General features: G+C 41.8%; 2 protein-coding genes across 4 annotated transcripts in view; one reads left to right on the top strand and one right to left on the bottom strand.

Annotated features, from left to right (window-relative positions):
- Positions 1-21583, top strand: part of MRPS27 (mitochondrial ribosomal protein S27) — a 93955-nt gene extending 72372 nt beyond the window's left edge. For both annotated transcript variants that reach the window (XM_030322699.1, XM_030322707.1), the window contains exons 7-11: positions 2728-2843; positions 6511-6613; positions 9219-9361; positions 11305-11472; positions 13977-21583. In XM_030322699.1, coding sequence (XP_030178559.1) covers positions 2728-2843; positions 6511-6613; positions 9219-9361; positions 11305-11472; positions 13977-14216 — 770 coding nt within the window. In that variant the 3' untranslated portion in view covers positions 14217-21583. The remainder of the gene's footprint in view (positions 1-2727; positions 2844-6510; positions 6614-9218; positions 9362-11304; positions 11473-13976) is intronic.
- Positions 21584-24823: 3240 nt separating this feature from the next.
- Positions 24824-25919, bottom strand: part of MAP1B (microtubule associated protein 1B) — a 96985-nt gene continuing 95889 nt past the window's right edge. For both annotated transcript variants that reach the window (XM_030322679.1, XM_030322687.1), the window contains one exon: positions 24824-25108. In XM_030322679.1, the coding sequence (XP_030178539.1) occupies positions 24953-25108 (156 nt within the window). In that variant the 3' untranslated portion in view covers positions 24824-24952. The remainder of the gene's footprint in view (positions 25109-25919) is intronic.

Raw genomic sequence — 25919 nt, 5'->3', positions numbered from 1 at the left:
TGTAGAATAAGTGGATGAGTAATCTCTGAGATCTCTTTACCCTCAAAATTCTCTAATCCTGTGCAATTAATTCAAAGTGACTCAACTTCCACTGCAATAAGGGAATCCGAGGAAAGATGGGGATTGCAACAGACTACAGAGGAGTCAGATGGACCCCGGCCAGTCTCCATGGGACAGGGAATCCTATTACGGCATGCTTGTGTTTGTGGCTGTGCTGACAGTGAAGAAGGAAAGAGGAATCTTGCCACTGTGTAAAGACACACACTGGCTTTCCCCTTCTACCATTTAATCCTCAGGGTTGGTACTGAGAAGCCACAAGGGAGCCAGGCCTGTGTTTGGGAGTTACTACCTCAGGAACGTGGTTATGCCCTGGCAGGCAGTTTTATCCTGTGATTCCTGCCATTGGGTTCCATCCCCTCATTCCTGCACACCAGCACCGATGACCTTTCCTGCTGCTCAGGCTGGGGACTGGACCTTTCTGCCCTGAGTGTGGACACCTCTCTCCTTTCTCTTTGGATCTCTGCTTTATCTTCTCCCTCAAAAGGCTTGCAGTTGTTGACTGCCAAAGATTATTTGCTATATGTTATTTTTTGAAATATCAATTATCCCTTCTTGTCTATTTCTTACTCAGTGTTAAACCTACATTTCCTGAATTCAAATGGAAGGTAATTAGCTTTTCCCTGTTTCTTAATCTATGCTCCATGAACATCACATTTAATAGTATATCATTGGAAAATTATTAGAAGCAGTTTTCTGCCTGCACTCTTTCTTTAAAAGGTATGTTAGAGGGGTCAAAGGACTTTTTTTGCCCTAAATGTAGAGTAAATAATATTGAAGATTTCTAAAAATAAGGTTTTAATGAAGATTATTGTCATTTATGGCAAAGATTTAGAAGCTATTATACTTTTGGGGCACCTGGGTGGCTTAGTTGGTTGAGTATCCAACTCTTGATTTCAACTCAGGCCATGATCGCAGGCAGGGTCATGGGATGGAGCCCTGCATTGGGCTCCACAGTGATCATGGAGCCTGCTTAAGATTTTCTGTCTTTCTCCCTCTGCCCCTCTCCCCTGCTCATTCTCTGTCTCTCAAATAATAGTAAAAAAAGAAACTATTATAGTTTTTATTGTTAATAGGATAGGCAATTATCAAAGTACATAAATGATTTTGGAGGAAAAGTTAGCTAATTATATAAGACAGTCTAGTTTCACTTCCCAAGCTGAATGATCTGCAGAATATAGATAAAAGATAAAGTAAGTTTGATTTATTTTTCTTGTGTAATTTTGGATTCAGTAATGAACAATTGAAAAAACAGATTTTTTTTTTTAAACTGGAGTTTTAGCTTAAAATTGTGTTCTTTTAAAATATTGGTTTGTTTGGAGTTTTTGTTTGTTTGTTTTAAATCCGTTCCAGGTCCTTATTTGCTACTGACTTAGTAGATGACTTCTTGGTCTGTCTATCCCCATTTCCCCCTTTGCAAAAAGAATATAGAAGTTCTTGCCTATGGCCTCATTAGGAACCATAACAACATGTACAAAACCAGCTGGATAGGAACAGCTGCAAGTCAGTGCTAACTCTTATAATTATGATTATATGTAAAAATTGGTTAACACAGCAACTTACTTAGTCAAAAACATGTGTTGTGCCTATGTTATGTGCTGGCACCATATTTTAAACCAATATTAGCATTCTCTAATTTAACAACAAATATTAAGGAAAAGAAATTGTCTGAACTTGATTGTCTTGGCTTCCATCTATGTTGTAGAATCTTAAAGGAAAATAAAAATTGCTCAAGGTCTGAACTTCTATGATCAGCATTCATGTGGAAACATTGTGTGTTATAGTCAGGGCCTTATAGTTTCTGAATGAGCATTTTTCTTTCCAGTGTTTCAAGTCTTTTTAAACTGAGCCTGATTATCCTTTTTATAGCCATCAGTTTTCTGTCTCTAAAACAATACGTGGGATTTAGAATCCTCTCCAGCATTTGTCTTCTTTTGCCCCAACAGGGAGAAGGTTCTGGAACACAGAATGGGGCAGTCAACCCAGCTTCTGCTCTGCTTGTCAGGGTGACCTGGAAAATATATTTGCCTCCTTTCTGTATGCCTTAGCTCCTCCAGCTGATGGACATGATACCTTAAATTTGCTTCACAATTTATGAGGCATTTTTTATATGTACTATCTTGATGGACTGTCCAACAGTCTTTTGAAGTAGATGGGACAAATGGTAATCATTATGAAGATGATACTGGAAAGATTTAAGAGAAATTAAGATTATTCAATGTCCTTGAAAAGATTGGTGCAAAAAGCACCTGACTTAGTACATAATAATAAGCACAAGAAAGGTAAAGACTTTGGAAAGATCTGGTTTGTGGAAGAGCTAGAATCAGAGTTCACATTTTTTGCTTCTTAATTCTGTTTGTTTTTCTATCATGCCCTACTTTAAAAAAAAAGTTTTATTTATTTTTGAGAGAGAGAGAGAGAGAGAGAAGAGGCAGAGAGAGAATCCCAAGCAGGCTCGGCACACTGTCAGTGCAGAGCCTGATGTGGGGCTCAAACCCATGAACCGTGAGATCACGACCTGAGCCAAAATCTGGAGTCCAGACACTTAACTGACTGAGCCACCCAGGCACCCCTCTCATGCCCCACTTTTTAAGACTGTTTATAGTTAAATACAGATTTGGAGATGTTACCTGAAACTAATTTCCTCTCTTTACTTGGTCTTCTTGCCAGATGCTTTATCCGTGGTTTTCGAGATCATGCTGCAAGAAGCCTTTGAAGTGCCTTCTACTCAGCTTCTGTCCCTCTATGTATTATACCATTGCCTGGCCAAAAAGACAGACTTCAGTGTAAGTGATGGACCGTAAAGTAGTACTGAGAGCCTTAGAAGCATACAGTAACTCTTTAGTAGGGATGAGGTTCCTGGAGAAAACCCTTGCCACCAGAATCTGAAAGAAGCCATCTGATATACAGCTCTGAGACCCCAAACAACCAGGAATGAGTGTTCCTTCTGTACATTTTAGTGACTGGCTTTTGACAGCGTGGAACTGGATGTCCCTTCACTTGAAAGAATCTCAAGCGAAAGTCCTTAGGCGCATTTTGAAACTTGAGCTAAGCTGAATGCACCTCAGACATTCAGAATTGGATAACTGATTCTCACTGACAGTGGGACTTGCATATCAGAGAAGCAATGAGGCAGCTAACTGACCACAAGCTTGGGTGTGTTCACTTCACATCAGTGTTTTCCTAAGGTTGCTCTTGGTCAGTCCAGAAGACCAAGTTTCATTTTCCTTTCTTAGATAAGGCTATTTAATCATTGTTTCTTGTTATCCTAAGAATAACAACAGTAACAACAGTAACCAATATTAATATAGTACCCACTTTACACCAAGCTCTGTTCTTGGTGTTTTAAATTTATTAATGCATATAATCCTCACAACTCTATGCAGATGAGCAGACTGGAGCACAGTGATGTTACATAATAGCCACCCGGCTAGTAGGTGCTGAAGCCACCTGGAGAAGCCACGCGGTCTGGCCCTACAGTCTACCCTCAACTTCCAATGTAACATCAGAAAATCCTAGTTTGGGTAGGAACTGAAAAGGCCATCGAATCCAGCTCACATTCATTAGTTCGTTAAATTTATATTGAGCAACTGCTGCCTTCCATATATTTCCAGGCACTGGTTGTACAGTGGTAAACAAACATTTCCTGCTTCCAATCAAAGAATACAGGCATTCAAGGCAAAACAAACCAAATACATGCATTTAAAATTATAGCTGCAATGGGTCTACAAAGACCTCTTGTATGAAAAGTGTCTATATTGGGGAGTTTTTGTTTGTATCCTAAACTTAGGTTAGGAATGGCTTCCTTCAGGAAATATTTCTGGAGTTAATACTTGAAAGATGAATAGGAATTAACTGGTTGAAGAGAGGAAGAACAGTCCAAAAAGAGGAAATAACACATGCAAAAGCCCTGTGGCAGAAAAAACATGACAAGCAGAAAGGGGCTGGAAAAAGATAGGAAGACAGTCAATGTAAATGCAACAGAGAGCATGGTAAGAAGGGCATGGGGTGAGGTAAGGTTGGAGAATGTAATTCATGCTAAGCTGTATTATGTACATCCTAAAAATAGAGGCATTTGAAAAGTTTTAAGAAGAAGGGGTAACATGATCCAATTTGAATTTTGAAGAGATACATCGGCTATAATGTGGTTAGGAGATTAGATCAACTATGGTTGTCTCAGTAGGCAGTAATGGTCAGGTGGGGACCAGAATGTATGGACTTAAGAGTAGCCAATGAACATATTTGGGAGGCAGATAACATATGGTGGAGAACTATATGTGGAGGCAGGAACATACTGGTGAAATCATCTCAGTTTTTGACTTGTGTATCTGGATGGAAAGGTTGTCATGTGTTTGCAAGGGGAACCCTGGAAAAAGACTGAATTTATTTGGCTATGAACATATTGCAGTTTGAGATGCCTTTGAGACAACCAAGAGATTTCATGAGGGAAATTGAGATCTTCATGGAAACATTTGGACTGGGGACATAATTTATATACATAGGTATAAATTTCTGCAGGTGAAGCACAGAGGAAAATGGGCAATCAGGATTGTGTTAGGTCACAAAAACCACAGGAAAAGAGCGGTTTATAGTTTAGAATGCTTCTGAGAGGGTAGGTCAGATGAGGACTTTTAAAACATTCATCGAATTGAGTGGCCTAAAGACACTCAATTGTAACCTGTGTTTCCATAGAATAATGGAGCAGGAAAGGAAATTAGAGTGGATTGTGGAGTAAGTTCAAGGGGCAGAAAGGAGACAGCTAGCGTAGGTGGTGCTTTGAGATACCTAGCAGTGGAGGGGAGTGGAGAGGAGAGAGGGAGAATGAGATTTGCTTTGTATTAATGGGAAGCACCAAGTAGGAAAACCTCGAGGACCCTGGTACGATAGCACCTGACATCGTCCTTGATTTGTACATACAGCAGAAGCTACAGGTTTGGAAGAGACCTGATCTCATACATTAACACATAAATAGCTTCTCATATAAGCAGTGGTGGTTGTATTATTTTCAGGGAATCATCCCAAAAAAATCTGTAAGACTTTCGTTTGTTGGTTTTCATCCATCTAAAAGTGCCTTCAGAAGTGTCCCTGTTCCAGCTGCCATCGCCACCCCTGCTCAATTCCTGGAGCAGCAAGGATACCGTTCTTTTGGCTTTTCACCGCTATCACATTTAGATACTACAGATCATGATTTTCCCTAAAGAAAAGAAAAAAAAAATTTAAGGCTCCTTATTTATTATTCACTGGGTCCCTTTTCATGCAGCTTTTGTGGGGGGAAATCAAACCTTAAGGTGATTTGCTTTTGAAAGTGAAATGCCCTGGTCTTCAAATTACCAGCTTTTACTTATCTGTGCTGCACAAGTGCCTGAGGAGGCTTTGTTTTTCCTCCCAAGATTTTTGCTTTTTTCAAAGGTTGAGAAAAACCTTAAGAAATTACGCTTGTAGTACACAAAGGCCATTCCCAGGAAAGAGGCTTGGGTGCCCATTAACACCCAGGGTGCCTCGCTTATACCTGGCTACAATTGTAGCCTGTACGCCTCATTCGTTCTCTGCTTCCTTCCTGACCTCTGACTGCAAAGACCAGCGCAGGGCACCCTGAGCTTTGTGTTGTTTGTTTTCAAGCCAGGACAAGGGCCCTGGCTGACGTGCACCCATATGGCACCAGGAAGATCACAGCTCTCATTGTCTGGATGGTTGCCAAGGCTGTCCTCTGAGCCCAGAGTCTGTGCAAGCCCTCTTCACTATTCTTGCTGCCCTGTAGCAGGCTCAGCAATGCTTGTATTTTTGCCCCTTCCCCCCACTCCATGTCTCAAAAAACTCCAATTTTAATGAAGTGTAATTTTGCACCCTGAGTTGAAAGAAATGATCACTAAGTGTTTCTGATTGTCCAATTTATTTTTAAGAGGCACAAATCTATCTAAAAGCAACCTAATAGTTGTATTTATTTTTACACTGTGAAGTAGAAGGAGTCTTATCATTGCTGAATTGTTTAAAATTCAAAAGCTGGCCCCAGCATGCTATAGCAGTGTGAATGAACATTGGGCTGACAGCATGTGTAATCTTTACTGATTGTCTCAAGGCATTGTTGGTCCAGAGTGTACTCTTTATTTTTGTTTTGTTTTGCTTTTCTGATTGCAAAAGGAACTCTTATTCATTGCCAGAAATGTGGAAGATAATGAAAGTATAAAGCAAAAAACCAAAACTGCTCATAATTTCATTACCCAGAAATCTGTAAACAGAGGGTATTTTTTTTCTATGTTATTCATTAAACATAAATATCTTCTCTTTATAAAATTAGGATCATAGTGAACCTATAGCTTTGTTATTTTGTTATTTTTTTTGTTTTTTGTTTTTTTTACTTAATGCTATATAACATGTCCCCCCCCCCCCATTAAAAATCATTAAAAATCAAATTTGTTGCTTGGCTGGACCATGATTTGGTTTATTCTGTTGCAGTGGGAAGAGGAGAGGAATTTTGGTGCATCGCTATTACTCCCAGGCCTAAAGCAAAAGAACTCAGTGGGGTTGAGTTCCCAGTTGTATGGCTATGCACTTCTTGGTAAGCTAAGTGATCTTTACAAATATTGTTCTTCGTGGATAAAACGGATGCAGTCTTCTACTTTGTAATAAATTTTTATTTTGATTTCAGTGTGCTAATGATTTTATTCATACAGCTTTATTCATACAATATCATGTATGATTGTATTCATATGCTACAGCTTTCATTTTTATACATAAAAATAGACCTTGGTAGCTTTACACTTATGGGCTTATGCCTTAAGAGACAGTAAAGAGGCTTCTAAAACCTGTTACCACTGGTAAGGTGAAAACTAGTTCTGGTGGCTTTGGATCATATTTTGTGGTAATCAATGTGAGGAAGGGATAAAGAATGGAAAGTTCTGGCCTTCTCTTGGGAAAACCAGCCAGCCAGTAAAATGTTTCCCAGTATTAACAAAGATCTTTCTGTCTCTTTTAGACCTGAAGTCCAGGAGGTAAGAAATCAAGACTTAGGGTTGAACTCGCATCCTTGGTATCGTTTTCAGGTGAGGGAAGGGAAGCTCAGACAGCATGTCTAGTAACACTTAGAGAAAGCAGAGAGGTTCATTTGGCACAGTGTGACTGTGCCAAGCTGGGGATTGGTTGCTTTACTTTCATTCCCTGACTGAATTGAAAGACAGGTCAGGAGATCGAAGCCTCAGAACCTGAGTTGTATGAAATCAGGGCAGTTAACATCCAACCTAAGTGTGCATAAAATGTGTCCTGATTTACAGAGTTTCTTAAATGCATATTATTTCATTGTTCTTCCATTCTTTGTCTTAAGTAGACAGGCATTTCAGAAGGTACCTTCTCTTGACCATGCACTGCTTTGACTTACCTTTGTTTTATGAAAATCATCAAAGTTTTAGCAGTTTTGAAATTGATCTTCACCAACAAAATGTAGTGTGGCATTCTCGGGTGCTGATTCTAATATAGACTGATGTAGGGAGAGGAATTTAGAGTTTATCAATTGGCTATCATACTAGCAAAAGAAATTGACCACTCTTTTAAAAATTGTTTTCTCGGAGCACCTGGGTGGCGCACTCGGTTAAGTGTCTGACTTCAGCTCAGGTTATGATCTTGCAGTTTGCAAGTTCAAGCCCTGTGTCAGGCTCTGTGCTGACAGCTTGGAGCCTGGAGCCTGCTCTGGATTCTTTGTCTCCCTCTCTTTCTGCTCCTCCCCCACTCACACTGTCTCTTTCTCAAAAATAAATAAATGTTAGAAAAATTTTAGGGGCCCCTGGGTGGTTCATTTGGTTAAGCATCCAACTTAGGCTCAGGTCATGATCTCATGGTTCATGGGTTTGAGCCCCACGTAGGCTCTGTGCTGGCAGCTTAGAGCCTGGAGCCTGCTTCAGATTCTGTGTCTCCCTCTCTCTCTGCCTTTCCCCTGCTCGTGCTCTGTCTCTGTCTCTGTCTCTGTCTCTCAAAAATAAATAAACAAAAAAATTTTTTTTAATTTTTTTAAATAAAAAATAAAATCGTTTTCTCCTTATATGCCATCTCCTTTTGCTGTTGGCTTATGCGTTTTGCCTTTGCCTTCAGGTGATCATTCGGAACTGTTATACTATGTGAATTATTTAGAGAGCTGTCAGGACTAAGAAAATGTATGTGGTCACCACTGTCTCTGCACAGAGGCCCTGGTGCTTCAGGACTGGTGGCTGTCAGATGAAAAGCTCTTTGCTTTCACTGCGTCATGTGCTGCACGGCCTCACCCGGCCCCAGTGGAAGCAGCTTTCCCAGAATGTGACTGCAGTCCAGCCCCAAGTATCTTAAAGTCTAAAATTAGCTGTCACCTGATAAGCTTTGTCTATTTCTGCCCTACTATAGCCCTCCCAATCCTCCTTCCCAGGAATGATAAGTTAAGGTGGCTTTAAGACCTGGCAGCTCAAGGTGACTTTGGCCATCCGTGCAGAGAGGGCTTCTATTCCCCAGGAACACAGAGACAGCCCCTCGCCCCACCTGAGGCCCCTGGTGTCTGGTGTCCACGTCTGGAGCTCCACTTGTGACGGTTTGAGGAATCAAGAAAAACATTCATGTCCCAAGATCCAAGAAGGATGATGCAGACTTTATGGCTTAAGTACCGATGAAGCTCAAATAAAGGACAGTCGATGGGATGTTTTGGAGCGTTTTGAAAAATGTCAAACATTTGCTGGCAGGGAAAGTTGTCATATGTTGACGAGATTTTCACTGTAGGAGAATTGTGGGAATTCTTTTTCTGAGGAAGATTTTGTTCTTGAAACAAAAATAGTATTTCAGTTGTTTGACTCGTTTTATAAGGGTAGTTCCACTTAAAGAGACAGATATATCAACCTCTCTAAACTTCCCTCAGCCCCGTGATTCATACAGCCTCATGATAATTTCCACCAGCCCAAGTGCAAAAGAAAAAAAGCAAATTTGTACAGTTTCGTATTTAAAAAATGGATTTGGTGAATTTACCATATTCTTCATCATCCATCTGACATGGCACCAGGTCACTCGCCAGGATGAAGCTCTTGGTACATATTTGAAATGATTCTTGATTTCTAGAGCTGCCAGGTGCATATTCACTTTGCTTTCAAGTCCTCAGCCTCAAACGTAGTGGGAAGCCATGCCTGAGCCATCTTCATTGTTCTTTTTGGCCACAGGGAAGGTGGAGTTGCAGCGAGGGCTCCGGGCTGTGTACCATAACATGCCTCTGCTGTGGCAACCCGGCTACCTCAACAGAGCCCTTCAAGTGATGGAGAAGGTGGCCTCGTCCCCGGAGGACGGGAAGCTGTGTGCAGAAGCGGTACGTCCTTCGGCTCTAATTCAGTGTGCTTTAGCCGTCTCCTGTTCCCTGTGAGCCAGGCTGTGAATCTGTTTTCATTTTCTTCCCCTCCCCCTCCTTTCTGTACTTCTGTAGAATCATGTACTTCTCCAGTGGAAAGGGAATGAAAAACAGCACACATTCTCAATGTTCCTGACCAGAAGTATTAGAGAATAAGGGTAGCGTTGACTCTCTAGCTCAGTGTGTGGAAGAAAACTATCCCTGTCTCCTGAAATTTAAACTGAGTTCAGTAAAACACTGCCCACACTACCACCCTCTCCCCCAGTAAAACTCAAGAGAGGTTAATATTTCATCTTATTTTTTGGCCTTTCTGTACCCTTGTAGCCCTGGGAGACTGCATGGCAATTATTATCCCCCATAAAAGCCCTCAAGAGAGGAATCTGGGGGCTAGAGATGGCACAGTCTTGTTTTGCTTCTATGAAACGATTCTGTGGTGAACACACGGTGCTGGAGGATGTGGGTCGGACGTTCCCTGCAGAGTCCTCAGGGGCTCACTCTACCTGGACTGGGCCACTGTCTCCCTATGGCCCCAGCGCATCTCTCAGTCACCTAGGACTCTTGACACTGGAACCACCAGACTTAGCCCACAGGAAACGTATTATCTCAGAGCCACATGAAAGCCTCCTGCCCCACAGACAGCCAGTGTCCGCTCCTGTCCAAGCCGTTTACATCTTCAGAGGGAGGCCTAGATGGACGTTGGTTGTTGCATTACCAGGATGTAAAAGTTAACTTTGAGCTCATTCTTTGTTTTCCCTTGATTCCAGTCACTAGGGCTCACTCCTTGGCTTCATTTTCATCATGAAGATATGCAAGTCTGGTGCCTGTATTGACCAGATACTGATGTCTAGTGAATCATCATGTTCTTTGGTAGATATTTGTAACAGAACATCCACATTCCTAAATACATACTCATATTTAACCCTGTTGTAGTCAGTTCTAGTGGTAAAAAACACAGTATTATACATAAATCCTTTGCCAGGGAAATTAGTCCTTCCAACCTAAGCCAGATTTGTATTCTTTGTGATCTGTCTTAATAGGAATATGATTCGGATGTCAGCAAGAATGGGATATGTGTTAGGTGTGGGTATAATGTAGTAATGGCATTAAAAGACTTGGAGTATTTCCTAGATTTTTGTTCTAATGTGACATGGTAGGATTAATTGGTATCTAAGTAGGTGCTAATGCTGACCTTGAGGTTGTAGAATGATTAGGCCCTCGGTGGGTTAAGGGAAGGTGTGCTCCAAAGTGAATGTGGTGGGCGACAGGCCAAAAGAAAAAGGAACCCTCTGTTTTATAATTTATTTACTTTCTAAGTCACAGAGATCACCTCATTGTGGATTTCACGTATGCCTGTCAAGTCTCTGTCAGTAGCTTATGAGGGTTGTGCAGCTCCCTAATTTACAGAAACCTCGCGAGCCACAGTCTTTCTGTGAAGGAAGTGCTTGGCCTGGATTCAGAGGCTCTCTTGCGCACATTCACAATGGTCCTCTGTTGGTTGCGCTCTGTGGCAGTTTTTCTCTCCTTCTCCCACTTCCAAACTGGTTGGGGAAGAATGACCTGGAAAAGGGATTACTTTGAGTACCCATTGAACATAATTTTTGGATTCCTGCCCAGTTGACTAAAGGTGAAATCAAATGCCATTGTGCTGACTCATATACAAAGAATTCTGAGCTTGCTGATCTGTACCATTTGTTTTGTACTAAGTTGTCCATGCCATCTGACAGGGTGTTTCTCATGTAAAATCATATAACCGTGTCTATTTCCTATAATTTTATAAGAGAAAGAGTTCACTAGTCTTCAGATCCCAGCTGTTCCTTCCTATCCCTTCCCTACCCTCTCTTAACAGTGTGTTTTCAGGGTGCTTCACAGGATACTTAGTCCCTGCCCCTTTGTCCTCTCCACAGCTGGATGTGCTAGACAGAGCGCTAAAGGCTGTGACTGCTCCAGCCTGTGGGTCTTCAGAGGCACAGCCCCAAGAAGAAGACAGCCAGGGCTCAGAAGAACTGGTGGAGCAGTTGGACGTGGAGGAAACTGAACAGTCCAAGCTTCCCCAATACCTGGAACGATTTAAGGTGCGTCATAGCAGAATTGAGCCCCTCTGAGCTGTGCATTATGCGTGCTTCTTTTCTGTCATGATAGGCAGCCCTTTCATGCATCAGTGTCCCACACAAAGGCATGAAAACTGACATCAAAAATCATGCTTCAAACAGGAAGTGGTCTTAAAAGTAATAAATGGAATTTTTATGCTCCTTTTTGTACGTGAGCTAATCAGTCACAGTTTTGTCACTGGGGCAGCATGTCATTACCCACTCATCCCTGACATGTGCCTGATGCATGGGTAATAGCTTGCCGCCTCAGAGCAGTCACCTGACTCCTTCCCCAGCTGGAAAGGATCTGGTCATTTCTCTATATTGCGCTAATGTGCTCGATAACCCAAAAACCAAAGTAGAAATAAAAAAGCCAAATTTGAGTACGATGGAGATTCGATGCCAGTATCTTCTGTTGCTTGGCTTTGAGTTGTGCACTCAGGCCCTGAGAAGACTTACTTGGACTGCATGGAAGAGGTGAACAAGTTTCCACCGTGTCTTTTCAGAACAGATCTGAGCGCTCAAGCTGCCATTGGTACCTTTCAACTGTATGTCCCCAAATCCTCTGTGATCAGAGTCAGGGAAGAAGAGCTATGTTCAGAGGTTAACCCCTTGGCCTCTTCCTTGCTTTGTTTTTAATATATTTAGTGCAAAGAGAAAAATATGCTGTCTAAAGGAGAATTCTTTGCATGAAACAGAAAACCTTCCCATCCGTGCCAGCTGACCTGTTGTGTCATTTTGAGACAGGTGTCATTTTTCCTGATTATTACACTTAGATCTGTTCAGTAATTATATTGAACCAGCTATGGGATACCTATTTCCCCGTGTTATAGGGAGGACTCCACTGTACTTGTAGCAGCTGTTTCTCCTGGTACTTCTGTAAAGTCATCGTTCAGTGTCCCTCTTTTATAATTTGAAAACTAAGAAAGAAAGGTTAATATTAGGTACACAGAGAATTGGCAGCTAAGTTACGAATTTACATACCTGTTCGTTTCTCTTAACTTTGCAGATTTAAAAAGGCTGAAGAACAAACAAAAAATCATCCATAGTTTATCATCTACCATATTCATATTGACCAAGGCTGCCACAACACTCCTCAAGATGACCACCTCTTTCTCTTGTTTCTTACATTTAATCTCAAGAGAGTAGAAATCTGTGCTGCATTAAATTCTTAGTCCTCATTCTTCGACAGATGCATTTTTTTGAAAAGCAAAACAAAAAGAGACAAATATTTATTGGCTGCTAGCCGTGTATTAGGCACCAGTGCATTTCATTTATCTTCCCTATGGCTCTGCGGGTCGGTGCTGCTTTTCCTACTTTACATGACACCAGGCTGAGAGAAACTTGCCCATAAGTGACTGATGGGGGATTTGAACAGAAGTTTGCTGGCTCAGATTTCAGTTGTCATTCTGGTGTCCCAAGGTGTCTCCTTGGCCTCAAACCACATGGAAAGTGATACCAGAACGAAATAATTTTCATTGTACATTTCCTTTTCTTCCTGTTGCCTGATTTTTATAGTCTCAGGTAATTCGGGGTCCATTTTCATAGGCTTTACCCATCACACTAGGCCTGTAGCCACGGCTTGACACATGCATTCTGCCCACCTTCCTCCCCTTATTGGAGCAGGCCTCATCACCTAAGCCAGTGAATGGCATTTGTTTTTGGAACATGGGGAGGTGTGGTTTAAGCTAGAGCTGGGGCCATTAGTGACTCTCTCTTGATGATCTACATCCTGAAGCACTTAAGTGTATTAGTGTTTTTAGTACTTCACTTCTCCAGGAATATAATACCGACCAAACCAAGATGCCATTTCAGATGGAGCTGTGAGCAGTCAGTTTGTAAAGGTTGACCTGCAATGGAACACAGCAGGTGGAAGCTTATAATAGTGCAAGGACTCCTGGGAGCTGTTTAGCATGCCATTAGTAAAAAAAAAAAAAAAAAAAAAAAAAAAAAAAAAACAACTCCTTGCACTGGGTTCCATCTCTTGAAGGGAATGCTGGTAGACAAGCATTTATCTCACTTATTCAGAAGGAAAAGATACAGACCGGCTAGCTCCAGTTTATCAGCTGCTTCTGCCATTTTGTGTGCATCTTAAGAGTTCTTTGCTCTGGGAGTTGGCTGCTTGGTTTGGTGTAAGTCAGAGTGGAAATGTAGATTTGTTATACTCGTGCTGTCTTTGTGGTTTAAAACAAGAAATTACATACAGAATCACAGCATATGGAGTTCCATTTACCGTTTGTGAGTGAAGGGAGAGAGAGCACATGTGGTGCATCTTAGCAAAATTGCTGGACTGAAAAAAAAAAAAAAAAGTAAATGCTAACAGTGCCTAGATGAAAGGCAGCATGACATGTTCCCAGCAAAGTGCCTTTGCCTGTAAGCAGAACGTGTGGACATTTTGCAAGTGATTTAATCTCTTTTCCTCTTTGTATTCTCCCACCTGCACCCTCCTCCCTCACCCCATCCCCTCTTTTTTTCTTCGCTTCCAACAGGACTTACATTCTAAGCTTGAGGCTTTGGGCAAAGTTGAATCAGAAAGTCCTTTGACTCTGACCATCCAGCTCGTCAAAGAACAGCTCCCCACCTTTGAAGCAGAGGATATCGCAACCTATGAGCAGAAGCTGCAGCAATGGCATCTGGAACGGGTACACTTGATTCAGAGGGAACAGGAGCAGAGGGAGAAGGCAAAGCAGGAGCATGAGGCCCGGAGGGCAGCAAAGGCATCTGCCTAACAGGCCCTCAGGCCTCCAGACCCCACAGAGGAACTTCACTAGGCCCCGTCCTAGGATTCTTGCTGACCATGATGGCAGCCTCAGTTTCCTCTGCCCGTCGTCTCCTTTTCCTCAAGCAGGCTGCTTGTGACAGAAAGCCACAGTGTTCAACATATTAAGGCACTGTGACTTCCCATCAGATGCCTAGGAGGGCTGCTGAGCTCTGAGTGGCAGGTGATCAGACTGAAGCCCCAGCTAAACACCTTAAAAAGGTGCTATCAAGGCTTATGGTGGGGTTTCCGGGGTCAGGTATCAGTGTTGAATATTGAAAGTCCCTGATACATAGCAGTGGTGGAGGGAGAGGCCGTGTTTGAACAGCCTGGTCTTGAGCACAGGCTTCTGAGTGGCCTCTCTCCCCAGCAGGCAAACTGCACGTCCTGAGGCCTCCTCCCCCTCAGTGTCCTCCCAGCCTGAGCTAGGTGTGGGACACCCACACATCTCACTTTCTCCCTCCCCCATGTCTCTGCTCTGCAGACCTAAACTGGGAAGAAATTGAGGACAGGAATGAACATGACACCATGAACCCACTGGCTTTCAAATTTCAGGCACCCACAGTAACATTTTTAGAATGGAAGCATTTTTGAGGAGAAAGATAACTCTAGCTCTGAAGCCTCCTGAGCTTGGCTTCTCCATCACGTTGGGGTAACTTCTTTCCAAAGCATTGTCTCAGCTCCTTCCTCAAGGAGGTAAAGTGAGCCTTTTGTGTCCACGCATGCACACATGTGCAACTTGTGAACACACATTGCCGTTGGAGAAATAGGAGAAAACGAGAGGCAGGATGGGGCTTGTAGTGCATAGGAGACATTAACTGTGAACCTCCCAGGGAGTGGTAATTCCTTCCTGAAGTTTCTCTGTGAAAGGGGTCAGGGGCAGCTCCTGCTTGCTGTATACATTTGCCTGGAAGTACAGTGGTATACTTTTATTCAAGGTCGTGCTCTTTTAATCAAGAACCTGTGGAAATAAATGTTCTGGGATTATTTTGGTATATTCTTTATCTTTGTGGGAAGGGAGGGAGAGAGGAAGTCACACCATCAGCATGGTGATTCTGATTGTGAACAACAAATTTTTAACCTTTCGTTTCCATCAGACTTTGCACCACACCCGGTAACATTTTTTGAGAACTAACTGTGCCGACACCTCAAGCAGCCCTGTGACGGAGGCCGGAGCAATCCCTTTCTTGAATGAGGAAACTGGCTGGCACTGCTGCCCACCCTGTGTGTTACGTCCATCCATACCTGCAGGCCACGTCCAACGCAGGGTCTTGTGGGTGGGCAAAGCTGAATCGTACCTAGGTAGAAGGTCATGACCAAAAGTCACTTGTGACATTTTAGTTGATCAGGGGCTGGGCTTTTTCAGCCACTCCCTTATATCCAGAGGAAGTTTCAAGATAAATCAGAAGGCCCCTTTGCTCAGTAAATTACTGACCATCACGGCCTGAAGCATGTTGTTAATACTTCAGCTCATAATTTGGCCTTCTGTTTCCTCCCCATCTGTCCCTGTCGCACTTGATTTCCAGTATTACCAGAGTGGAGAGCATGAAAACTGCTGAGCAGCAGCGAAATGCCCTACTCTCCTCTCGGGCTCTGTTGCCTTGGCACCAGACTTTGCATTTTGTTTTCATACCTCGTAGCTGGCCATGGATATCAGATACGTGCGTGGTATTTTTGTTGTAGGTTTTACATGCAGTCAAAGGCCCCCAAAATTTGTTTATTAAAGTCATTTTTTCACTGTGAATCAAATAGCATCTAGTGAGTAAATGCTGCTAAACATCGTACGATGCAATAGGACAGCCCCCATGGCAGAGAAGTATCTGGTCCAAAATGTCAGTAGTGCCCTGAGGTCAGAAGCCATGGCCTAGGGTGTGTGAGCAGGGCATCCACGGGCACGTGTGTACAAATGGCTCATTTACAAATGGTATTTCTCAAGCTAAAAAAAATAATTAACATATCTAATTATTTTAATATTTAACTAATAAAATAATAAGTTTCTTATCTAAATGAGTATAAAATACGCAGTAATATAGGGTGGGCCATTATTCTTCCTAAACAGAGTCTATTATGGAAAAGAGTAAATGATGATTTGTATGATTTTGCTGTATGGCAATATATAACTGGGGATCTGCAGTGATATGGCCTATGAGTCAGTGGGACTCAACACCATTGCACCCAGTAACCTTGCTGGGAGTGCGTGGTGAGGAAGGGATGAAGTTTGAAATGGGCTCAGAGAGCTTTGGCTATAGTGAATCATAAAAGCAGAAAATGTGGTGTGATGGTATTTTCATTAAATGGTAATTAATCGTCAGAGCTGAGTTTTTCAAACACTGACAATGATAAATTTTTTACTTATAAAATCTTACCTTAGAAAATGGGGAATGCTTTTCAACATCATTATGCCAGGGAAATTGCCTTTTATTCTAAGTAACAGCTTCTTAGCTTGAAAATAACCTTTCCTTCCCCCCATTGAGTGGGCCTTTTTGCTGACATTGCACACTGCCATGAGGATGCTATTATGGTATGGTGTCAAGGAAGTCCAAAAAAGATAGTAGCAATGCCCCTGAGATTGTGGCGGTTACCACTGGGATCTTTGTTTAATACTCTTAGGCTGTTTACTCTTAGGCTGTGTTTATTATATATGAATGTTAGGGATTCCAGATCTGAGCTGGACATGTTCAGAAAACAAAGTTTATTCTTGTAAGAAGCATCTGAAAATAAATTCCATGTTAGGATTTAAATGCTAGATCAAGGACTACAGGGAAGATTTATAAAGGATTTCTAAGAAGTACATTCTCTGATGGACCCAGTGATAAGAGAATGTCACTTGCTTTTTTGGTTTCCACGATCCTTCATCTCTGCAGAGTGCAAAATTCTAATCTTTAAAATACCCTCCCTGGTTAATATGCCTAAAATAGTATGTGGAGTAAAACCAATGCCCATTAAAATCTTCCTCCAATAACCGTATGCTGGGCCGCTTTAGGATGTCTGTGTTTCCTAGGCTCTGGCTTATTGTTGCACCCATCTTGACTACAAAAATTACATTCAACAACTCCTCTTTGTGAATGCCCCTTTCTACCTAATTTAATTCCACCTACTTACAACAGCCTAGCAGGGCAGGGATTATTACCCTCATTTTGCAGAGGAGAAAACTGAGGCTCGTATGACTTGCCCAGGCCCACACAACTAGTAAGTGGGTTCACAGTGCTTGAACCAAAATTTGTCCGATTCCAAACCCACTTTCCAACAATCACAGCATATAACCACTGTGCCAGTCTAAGTACATTCATTCATTCAACAAATATTTATTGAATACCTATTATGTGTCGGGCAGTATTAAAATAGTCACTGAGGATACAGCAAGGAACAAAGTAGACCAAGATCCCTTCCTTCATGGCACATACATTCTATGGAAGGCAACAGTTAATTCATAAGTACATAATAATGTCATGTGGTAATACGTGGCAGAGAGACAAAGCAAGGAAAGGAAGGGAACACTGGGTAGGGAAGGCCTTCCTGAGAAGATGACTGTTGAAGAAAGATCCATGGGGGTGAGGGTGAGAATCACAGTGTTACCTGTGGAAAGGTGCAGCAGACAGAGGAACCAGAGCCCAGATGGAAGCCCGCCTAGAGTGCCAGACAACTGGCAAGGAGGTCGGTGTGGCTGGAGTGGAAAGTGTAAGGTGGACAGGAGCTGGAGAAGAGGCCAGAGAGATGGGTAAGGGAAGGGACAGATGCTATAAGTCTTCCTGGCCCATTAGGAAGGGTGCTGGCCTTCACTCTGAGATGACTCATCTGAAGGATCCAGTGGCATGCTCTGATGTAACATTTTCAGAGGGTTTGCTGGTCTAGCTGCTTTGTGGTGAGTGAATGCGGAGACAGGAGGATCAGCTAGGAGGCTACTGCAGTAATCCAGGAGAGAAATGGCAGGCTTAGACAAAGGTAGTTACAGTAATGTGAGGAGAAGGGGTAGGACTGGGTGAATTTGGAAAGTAGAATCCACAGACTCGCCTGAGATTTTTTATCTGAGCAACGTGGAGTAATGTCTTTGCCATTTCCTGAGGTAGAGAAGCCTAGGGAGAGAAGGAGTTTGGGGAAATTAGGGATTTGTTTGGGGGCATGTTAAATTTGATTTGGGTTATTTTAAATGTCCTTATTGGCCATTCACACGGGGCTCTTAATTGACAGATGGATATGAGTTTGGAGACCAAAGAGGTACAAACTGGAGATACAAACTGTAAAAGTCATCAGCTTACATGTGGCATTCAAATCCATGAGACTGCATTACAGTAACATGCAGTTTGGGTTTGACTGAGGAGAGTCTGAGCCACAAAATGGAGCTGTGCCTGTTTTTTATGGTGAGATCACCCCAGGAAGCAGGCGTCATTATGATGCTGCATCATCTGTGAAAACACTGCCAGGTACCCCCCCCCCCCGAGAAATACCCAGAAGAACTGCTCATATTAAAGGAACCTGGGGTGACCAAAAGTCAATCTGCATATATGACTCCAATAGATTTTCAAGATGCACAGGATAAGATCAAAGAGGAAATGGTGATCTGGGATTATGCAAGAGTCCAAGAAATCAAGAGTGAGGAGTTTATTGAAAGATCATTGTAAGGACACAGAGAAACATTTGGAATTCGCACTATAATTATAAAGAGAGAGAAGGTGGAGTCAGTACCTTACCAGACCTTTGCTGATTTGCCTGGAAGACCAGAAAAAAACTGAAGGAAGCTACTACGTCCAATGTCTAGAAAAGGACCAGCTGGAAGGGCATTAACTTTCTCCATCCCTGCTGTGCCTGGGTCTGGAGGGAGTGGGATATAAACACACAGAGTGTTGGGGAGTGTGAACAATGGTTGGGGGGTTCCCTGGGACTGCCGCCTTCCTGAGATGCAGGACTTGCAGTGCCCAAACTAGGGCAGACCTGGGCTAACCCACATGGTCCCGCACCCTAGGATCTGGCCAGACACTTCCTGGAACTGAATAGTTGGGCAGTGGAATAGAAAATAACTATGTTTAGTATGACCGATGTAATTAAAACCTCTTGATGATGATTTTCCATCCTGAGTTCTCACCTACTTAACCCTTGAACTTCTGGAGGCATTTCCGAGTTCCTTCTGCCAAACAGCAACTTCTAATGGGGCCAGTCAGTAAAGTCCCATAGTTTTTTGGAGACACAATATTAAGATCAAAAGGAGTGTATGTAACAAAGGGACGTCGTTATTGACTCAGGACAGGATGCTATAGCCTTTTGAGTCCAAAGGATCATCTCTGAAGACAGGACCGTGTCCTGGAGATCTCTGCTGAGCATTCGTGGGCATATTTTCTCCGGCCACATGGAGGAAATGGAGATGCCAAGGCCTCCTACTCTATACTCTGCCGATGTGAGCTGAGTGAGCTGCCCAACATAACTGCTCCTGCTCCTTTGTGTGAGCTGTTGCCTCTGTCTAGAATGTGCTGTCACATGTGCACACACCCATGCACGCACACTCCAGGTCTCAGCTTAGACATCACTTCTGGTGCTCCTCCTATGTCACCAAGGCGCACCCTTGAATTTCAGAAGCCTGTCACTGCAGTCAGTTTAGGGCAGCACTTAAGTTTTATCCCCACAGTATTACCCACCACTGGGTAGAGTGAAGGTACAATGATCATTTGAATGACTAAGAGGAATTCCTTCTTTTTTCAGATACCCTTTGTTATTTATAATCACTTTTCCTAAACAGCTTTTAGTTCTTGGGTGTCAGTCAAATCGACAGAGTATTATGTTAGTTATATAAGCCTATTCTGTAACTGAACAAGAAAGCAAGAGGGAGATAAGGTATTGGATGTAATTACTGAATATGATGGCTTTGTAGAGCCCCAGAAAGTCAGTCTCGGGAGGGATTTATCCAGTTTGACCATCCTGTCAAATCCTCTCATTTTACAGGTAAGTAAAGGAACTTCTGACAGATAAAGTGACTGAGGTCAGGCTGCTGGCTGTGGCAGAGTTAAGATCAAAACCTGCTTTTTGCTTTGTATAGGAAGCCCTCCCAATAACCCCTTCATCTACACTGGTCTATTTACTTGTTCTTCTTAAGCAGTAATGGTAATTATCTTTTTCCTTCACCTCCCATTTTCTGTCCTTAGGCCCCAACATTTTCTAGGGGTTGGTTAGAAAAGGGAACGATGTTAGCAGTTACTGAAATGGTAGCAAGGCCCTCTCTGCAATTTGCCAAAAGCCAGGGGGCCGCTGAAAAGACAGTCAGCCCTCATGAATGAATGTGTCCCCCCCCCCCCCGCCCTCCCCCCTCTCCTACTGTGGGTGGCAAATCCCAACTGATGAGCCCGACTCAGGACACAAAAGACAGCACAGCACACACATGAACTTTTGCCACTTTTGTATTTTATTGTGGAACTGAGTTTTTTTTTTTTTCTTTTACATCAAATATCCTCAATGGAAGAGGGGATATTGCACACAAATATCATAAAAGCACTACATATTACTTTCACTGAAAACTAATTTTCTACATTAGATATGACTGGATAGGATAGAAGTGATGCAGGATTATAAGACATAATACCATACACAGCTGCAGACTGACACAAACACCATTCAGAACAAGAGAGAGGAGTGGAGGTGCTTCTCAGCCAGGCTCAAGACTTTCCGGGGCCGGAAAGAGGGCTGCGTACAGCGTGGGTAAGCAGGACTCTGAACGGCCGCTGCATGGTGTTCTTGAAAGGGCAGCCCGGTCTTGATGCCTCATCTTGATGGCTCCCATTTGGGGAGCTCCAAACGAGTGCAGAGAAGCTACTTATTTTTTTCCCTTCCTTTTCAGTTTTTGATGCTGCCTTTTAAATTAATAAAGTCAGATTCTTAAAATAGTAAATAGTTTGAATACCAGGTGAATAACCTAATTGCTTTCAAAGAAATGCTCGTCCCTAGGCTGCTTTTGGTGTGTTGTTCAGTTGGTTAGAAGATAAAAGCTTACAGTTCCTTTCAAATGGAAACAAATCTTCTAAATCTGAAGCACACAAAAAATAAAAAAATAAAATTAAAAAAAACAGAAGAAACAACTTATTAATCTAACTTACAATATCATTACCGAGCAAGAACCTCCTGTGACAGGTGACTAAAGAGGCAAGAAAAGCAATTTCAGAATTATAGAGCAGCTCCTGAGAGCTGAAATTTGGTAACAGAAAATGGAAGGTGGTAGAATTTTCATTAGCAAATGACTGAATCTTATTAAATGAGTATTGAAAAGCTCCTAAACTGCATAAGCTATTGGAGACACTTAAAACATTCATATACACTGGGGAAACCATTCACTAGGATATGTAAGGTTTAAAAAAAAAATTTTTTTTTGAACTTCATGGAAAATGGCATGGGGGGGGGGTCAGTCATTGTATCCAGTCCCACCACAAGACTGAGAAAGCATGCACGGGGATTGGGTTTTGAGAAAGGGGATAGAATTCATTAAAATTGGAAGTGGAGGATCATCTCTAACATTTAGTCTCTGTAGAATTTTGCTTAAGAATACTACCAAAAAGTTCATGATCATGAGTGTCCTCTTGATGGAGTCTCATCATTTAAACAGAGTGTAAATTCCTTTCACGCAAATATTCAATCTGTACAATTGGATTAAAGAATCAGTATGAATAAAGCTCCTAGAAGTCTGTGTCAATCCTTAGCTCTCACCATGAATGTACATGGTACATTGTGATGGGTGTTACTAAACTAATTGTGTATTTATGGAACTAGCAAAATTAGGTTAGTCACACAGGTAGGAAAGGTGTCTGGAAAGACAGGAGCAAACCTGCAATGCACTTAATTGATTTTCCTGGTACACTCAAGCTCTGTGGTCATCACCGAGAACAATGGGTAGAAAAAGGTACTGATCTATTTCATAGGAAAAAGAGCCAGCTGACCAGTGCCAGCTTTTGTATATTTTTCCCATTAACGCCCATAGCAAGAAAAAAAGAAAAATGAAAAAAAAAAGAAAAAGAAAAAAAGAAGAGTAAGATAGAATGCTTATTATCGAGGATCGGCTATAAATGTTTGTATTTTTTTAAAAAGCAAAATAATGCACCTGTTAAATAACTTTAATTTGGGAAGTCAGAAAATAATTCCCTCTTCTATCAAAGAAAAATCAACCAGCGGTCTGGATTTGGCAAGAAGGCCGGAAATCAGTTTTTCTTCCCATGTATTACATGGATCCAACTGACTCAACTTAATAACTAATTATTAAATAACTACTATCATGAGTATCTTAGGTTGTCTCATAAAATAAGTTTGAAGTAAAGTTTATACTCAATCCATTTTTTTACAATGAGTTTTCCATTTTGTGTTACGTTTTTGTACCCTTTATCAATGTGTTGTTCTTAAGGATTTGAAAGAAGTGGGGTAATAAATAAAAGCTGCATTTCTAGAGAAGCCTAAAAAAAATAGAATATTAATTTTAAAAAAATTAAAACATTTGAAAAATGTAATTCACAGCATTAAGTAGACTGCATAGGTCCTCAGTGAAGGGACCCTGAAGAAGCATTGTTTAAACCCTCATAGTAGTTAGCAGTGCAAAACATACACTTATCAGACAAAAATAAACTAAAATGTTAATTTTGAAATAAATAACTAACATAGAAAATAAAATGAGGTCATTGTTCACTACTCCATAGATCTTAAGAGTCTGCAGGAAACACAACGTGACAGAGCACAGCACAGTTGTCACTGAGAAGTTTGCCACATCCGAACACTGGGTGCATTGATCTGCAACTTGAAACTTGACGTCAGTTTTAATCATGATCTGGCTTCCAGGTTCATAGTTCAATGACGGCAATGATGGAAATGATCTCTGAACTCTACGTGATGAATCGTAGGAGATGGGAATTCATTTGCTTTCAATGAATTATTTCTTTTACATTTTTTCCAGAAAAGGAAATCCCACAGCAAGTTTTTGCTAGGGTTCTTTGATCTTGTCTTGGCTCTTCTACCTCATGGTTAAAGATCTTGAAAGAAGTATGTAGAATACCACTGGGTGATGTAAAGGCCTAGAAAAGTAGCCTACCATGCTATTCTCCCCCACTCTCAAATAACACATATTCAGATTTTTATGTTATGGGAATCAAGGGGTGGGAGGTATCACTATTCCTGATAGTTATGGGTTTTAATAAATATTACTGCAATATCAGACTTCAATCTCACCAGAACTTCAAAAAACATTTTTCATTGTTTGTCTTATGAAAGACTTAAAAAAAAAAAAAGACTGTCACTTGAAATTTTCTTTGCATTTTCCTGTAAATGAAAACACCTGTTAAAAAGTTCATCTATGAAAAGTTCTCACATATCTAAAAAAAAAAAATTCTGTACACTTGTTCCCATAATTATGCTGAAATTAATGGAAAACTAAACAAAAACAAAAAGCCAACGTAAGACAAAGGAAGGTAAATACTGTACACTTGCCGAGAACCTCTTCCACCATAAGACTCGCTGTTTTCCCAGTTCTGATCATAGAAGCCATTTCAGTCTTGGAACTTGCAGTAGTAAAGAAGCTATGAAAGGCTCAACTTGTTTGGCTGAGGGCCACAGGTACACTGAGGTGGAGGTCAACACACGTGACTCAGCATCAAACCACTGCACCAATCAGATCAGCTTCTAGGGCCCCCACACGCGCACACGCTCCTTTAACTGGAGTATCTATAATCCTACACGGATGTTTTATAAACTTGCGGTCTCACGTTAAAAAATTAAGTGCATCAAGTATCTTTGTACATTCAAGTCACTTTCTAAGGCAAATTGTCTACCGTATGTACTCCCAACCGCTTTGGTATTTGCTTATTAATTGGGGTGGACTTGGGTGTTTCTGCATGCAGGTTCATCGACTCAGAGTGGACTAACCGGGTGGACAAATGCTGGGAGCATGCCTTAGATCTACTCGTGTGTCTGAAGAGTCTGAGAGTTCTGAATGGGGTTCAAATCACTCGCACATCCAGTCTACATGCACTACATTATGTCAGTGTGCAGCCTTCAAACTGAAGGAGCTTAATTAAGGCGTGAAAATCTCACATGCCCTCATAACGAGTTTTGTTCTTTTTGTTTCCTTCCAGCTAACCTGTTTTAGAAAATTAAGACCTTTTTGATGACTCAGACTGACACAAGTTGAGAATGTTTAGTATGTAGACTACAGAATACAGACTGCCTGAGAAAATGCAGACCTAAGCGTTGGTTATTTTCTCCTCCTTACCCCACCTTGCTCTCTCTCTTTCTCTCTGGGTATCTCACCCGCACTCTACCATTCCGTCTCCTTCTCCTGCATTCTTTTTCTTTCTCATCCTCTCTCTCTCCTGTGTTCTCTCTCATTGTGCGCGCGCGCTCTTTCTTTCTCTCGCTCTCTCTCTCGCTCTCGCTCTCTCTAAGACAAATGCCTCTACCTAGCAGAAGTCAGTTGGGTTTGCTAGTGCATGGTTTCCAAATGTTTAGCAGAGATGAACTGGGGTAGGTAATTTTGCAGTAACTTGAACCCTACTGTGGGAATACTGTTACTTCCCTTAGCAATCAGCAAAAACTAAGAAATATTAGTGACTTGCATCACCGTGACACAGTATAGCGTTTGGCAGGTAACAGTTCGGTGACTTATTTAGATGAATCGACGTTTTAGAAAAGGTGGTTTCAAATTGAAGAATTTCTGGAAACAAAGTTCAAATCCTGTGGTGTGGCTGGCCTTGGCTTTTACAGTTCAATCTTGCATGCAGGGAAGGATTCATCTTGCATAACCACTGTGCTGCTGCTGGCTAAAACCATGATGTTGAGGTCTTGTTGTTTCTCATGGGTCTCTTGGTACCATTCCCTCATTACTTCTGAGTCATGGGTAGGGATCAGGGTTACCTGCAGGGAGAGAGAAAATACCTGTTTAAGGGCAGAGCCAGAAATGAGATGAAAAAGTAAGACAATAATAAGGTATTAGACCATTAAAAGAAAAAGGGGGAAGAAAGGAAAATTTTCTATTTTTCCCCAGACATACAAAGGACTTTTCAAGTTACATTTTCCAGGAATCAAAATAAAGCTGCAAAAAATGAAGTTTTTCTGGGAGAGATGAAGACTAGAACCAAAAGCAACTCAGGACTAGTCAATTAGTTCATCTTTACTCATCATCAGTTTTTCAATTCTTTAGTGGTAAGAGAAGAAGGGCTTCAGTTAAGGTGGAATTGCTTGTATTTCCTCTAACTCACTTGGTAAATTTTGCATTAAAGATACGGAGGATTAAATCCAGGAGCTTTAGTTATCAGTGCTGCCCAATTGTGTGTAACTAATACTTCATCCTGAGAACAAAGATTCATATCTGTGTGTGTGTGTGTGTGTGTGTGTGCGCGCGCGTGCGCGCGGATGGCGATGGTGGGTGGGTACCGGTTTGAATAGTAAAAATTCCATGTAATATTCATTAGGAGGCCACTGGGTGCTTCTCATGGGACTTGATATAGTTAACTACCAAATAATTCTATTTAATATTAATATTATGCAAATACATTTTACTATGTGGCAGTGCAAAATCACAGGTAAAACTGAGATAAGCGAAGGTCACAGCCAAAATAACACAGTGGTTCACAGCAAGTTAGGATGTTTGTGAGCTAGGAGTGTCCTGTTGGGGACCAATGTCAGCAGTGCTCCTCCTGTGGGATTTCACATGGACAGGTGATTT

Source organism: Lynx canadensis, chromosome A1 (genome assembly GCF_007474595.2).
Source record: "Lynx canadensis isolate LIC74 chromosome A1, mLynCan4.pri.v2, whole genome shotgun sequence".
Lineage (NCBI taxonomy): Eukaryota > Metazoa > Chordata > Mammalia > Carnivora > Felidae > Lynx > Lynx canadensis.
This window is presented reverse-complemented; position numbering and strand designations above follow the sequence as displayed.